The 3,311-nt window shown below is 41.9% G+C and overlaps 1 protein-coding gene across 1 annotated transcript in view; it reads right to left on the reverse strand.

Annotated features, from left to right (window-relative positions):
* The window catches only part of LOC123021714 (vomeronasal type-2 receptor 26-like), a 35,256-nt gene that overhangs the window by 8,843 nt on the left and 23,102 nt on the right, over nt 1-3,311 (reverse strand). Inside the window, exon 3 of the mRNA XM_044426743.1 lies at nt 890-1,460. Within this exon, the coding sequence (XP_044282678.1) occupies nt 890-1,460 (571 nt within the window). The remainder of the gene's footprint in view (nt 1-889; nt 1,461-3,311) is intronic.

Here is a 3,311-nt window from a genome sequence, read left to right on the forward strand (position 1 = left end):
GTTGGTTGCCATGGGAAATGCCCAGCTGAGGAGGACACTTCAACACTTAGACCAATTGGAAGAGAGAAGGAGAGAGAAAAGTTTGTCCAGCCCCCCTAGAGAAGGACGTGTTAGGAGATTAAGATCCACATGACGAATCATGGAGAGGTCAGAAAGGAGGAGGAACTGTGTTGCTCAGAGCTCTCTGTGGTAGCTCCTACACTATCTGTCATAAACATAACTCTTGTAGTGGTTAGTAATAAAAGTCTTCAGTTTTATTGCCTGCACCTGTTTGAGTAATTGGAGACATGAGTTACAACTTCATGAAAATCTACCAGTGTAGAACCTGCATCCAGACTTTTGTGATGGACTCATATATAGCAATGGATCCTTGGTTGCCCTTCCTGATAATCTTTGCAGAGGCACGTATTATATGCAGAGGGTTTGGCAGAGGGCAGTGGGGGAATTTCCATCCAGAACCGATCCAGTTCAAAGACAACAGAAAGAACGTAGTTTCAAAGAATATCTAATGCATTCTTTCCAATACAAGAAAGGAATAACCATGTCCAGATAAGGTCTCTACTTAGTTCTTCTTCCTAGGTGCACTCTCTTGTTCAATTCTGGCCTCAGCAACATGATATAGCATTTGGGGAAAAAGATGCAAACCAGAAGCCCAGCATTGGAGGTCACGATGGAGAAAATCTCCACAGCCACCATGTACTTTCCTTTTGTGCTCAAGTAGGAAGGCACAAAGGACAGCCAGACACTGCAAAATGCCAGCATGCTGAAGGTGATGAACTTGGCTTCATTGAATGTATCTGGTAAACGTCTGGCTAGGAAAGCCACCGTGAAGCTGACAAGAGCCAGGAAGCCTAAAAAGCCCAGGACACAAGAAAACATGGCGACTGACCCTTCATTACATTCCAGGACTATTTGACTTTCCATTGCATCCATATTCCAATCTGGAAATGGGGGAGAAGTTGCCAACCACACAGTGCAGATGCAGGCTTGAATAAAGAAACCAGAGAAAACTAGGAATGCTGCCAGTTTCTGGCCTACCCATTTCCTCACTCTGGACCCAGGCATGGTGGCCATGAAGGCGAGCACCACAATGATGGTCTTTGCTAAAATACAGGACACAGCCACTGAGAATGTGAGCCCAAAAGCACTTCGTCGAAGAAGGCAAGACAACTTGTCAGGTTTGCCAATGAATAGCAGAGCAACAAGGAAGCAGAGCTGAATGAAAACAAGGAGAGTGTAGGTGAGCTTCTGGTTGTTGGCTTTGACCAGGGGAGTGTCATTGTGCTTAATGAAGAGGCCCACAACCAGCACGGTGAGGAAAGTAAAGGCAAAGGCACAAATGGCCAAAGTGGTCCCCAAAGGTTCTTCATATGTCAGGAATGTGATGGATTTTGGAAGACATGAATCCTTTCTAGGGTTCGGATACTGATCTTCTGGACATTGAATACAGTCATCGATATCTACAAAAGAAAAGATGGGGTTATTTAATTCTTGCAAGTTGATCAGGAGCACTGTAAGATGTTTCAGTTGCAGGAACAGTCCTATTGATGAGGGATACCAGAATGATGGACACTTCTCTTGCATGGCACCCACCCCCATATACACACAGAAACACCCTTGCCTATGTTGCATGGTCTCATTTTCCTCTTCCTGTTTTTCCTACAGTATGTTGCATGGAAGAGCACCCACATCTCAGTACACATGTCAGAACCTATTAGCTCATCATGTTTAGGCTTCTTCGCAAAAGTCACAATTAGATGTTTATTTAATACACCTGTTTAAATGCACGCCAAGGAATTTCTGCAAAAGTCCTAACAAATAGAAGCATCCAATTTAATCAAACCAATAAAAATAAAACTCCTACCTACACAGTCTGAGATCTTTCCTTCCGGACATGCATGACAATCATAACAGCAGAAGGGTTGCCCTTCTTTTGTCTTTTTGCTAAATCCTGGAGGGCAATGGACATTGCAAAGAGAAATCGGTTGAGTCTGTTCAAAAATGAAGGAGAAGCATGATATGTTATGTCATCTGCTGCTAGAGCAGCCAATACCTTTTAAGTGAACATAGCCCAAAGGTTTTTCCATCCCTAGGAGCTCGTATTGCCAAACTTATTGTAACATTGTAAGTCACTTTGCTTCTCCTCTTTCCGCTAGAAAATAGTATTAAGTGTTGGCGATCTGCATTCCATTTTGTGCTAGCACTAGGGACCAGNCCTCTTTCCTCTAGAAAATAGTATTAAGTGAAAAAGGAAAGTGTTGGTGATCTGCATTCCATTTTTTGCTAGCACTTGGGACCAGATAGGATGTATGGGTTCCAGATATGTTTTGCAGGCCCCCAAGTTGTCTAGGACAGCGCTGCAAATCTTGTTGCATTTGATTACATATTCCTTTCAACTTTTCCTAAGATATTCTTACTGACTAAAACAAGAGATGATGCAGTCAATCATCCGTTTCTCCACATTTTTATTTCTGCTAAACTACGCTTTTCCAATTATTGACATTCTTGCCTAAGTTTTCAGTTTAATTGATCCACTGTGGGATATGTTTTGCAGACACTTCATAATCCAAATCTGTATTAACTTTGGTTTACATTTCTCAAGAGTATTTTTGTGTGCCATCTAGACTAATACAAGAAATTTCTTAATGAGATTGCAATGTTTTCATAAATATGTGAATGTTTGCGTTCATTTTTATCTAAAATATTCATTTTGTTGGACTGTTGATCAGAGGAAACCCCTAGAACATTTCAAGGGTATGTGAATTTTAGAGAATTTGTAAGAGGAGGGGAGGAGAGGGGAGGGGAGTTCCCCAATAGAAAAAGCTTGAGAACAGATTATAAGGAAAGTAGGCAGAAACCTGCCGTACCTTTTCCTTAGTTCACCATACATGCCTTCATTTGTCTTTTGATACAATTCACTGCATTTGAAATGCTGTTCTTTGTTTATTTTCCTTTTTTAACTACCCTGTGTCAACTGACATGAAAAACAATCCACTATCTGCACTGGTACATACAGCTCATTGCCTGCATGCATCTGACACTGCAGCAACCAGCCAAAATAAATGACCATTTTCAAGCAGATGAAATGAGCCTGAAACCCATAGAACTGAAATATGCAGCACTAATTGGGGAGAACACAGAGCTATGATAGGGTCTGAACAGTGAACTGTATATACATGGTTTGAAGATACCTCCGGATGTGTGAAAGGATCCTACCTGATTAAATCTGCTGGGCCAAACAATGGCATCCTTGCCAATGGTGAACACTCGGTCCTCAGCAGCAGCTGTGCGGTCCACATTTCCAATTTTAC

Source organism: Varanus komodoensis, unplaced genomic scaffold (genome assembly GCF_004798865.1).
Source record: "Varanus komodoensis strain SLA01 unplaced genomic scaffold, ASM479886v1 scaffold1767, whole genome shotgun sequence".
Classification (NCBI taxonomy): Eukaryota; Metazoa; Chordata; class Lepidosauria; order Squamata; family Varanidae; genus Varanus; species Varanus komodoensis.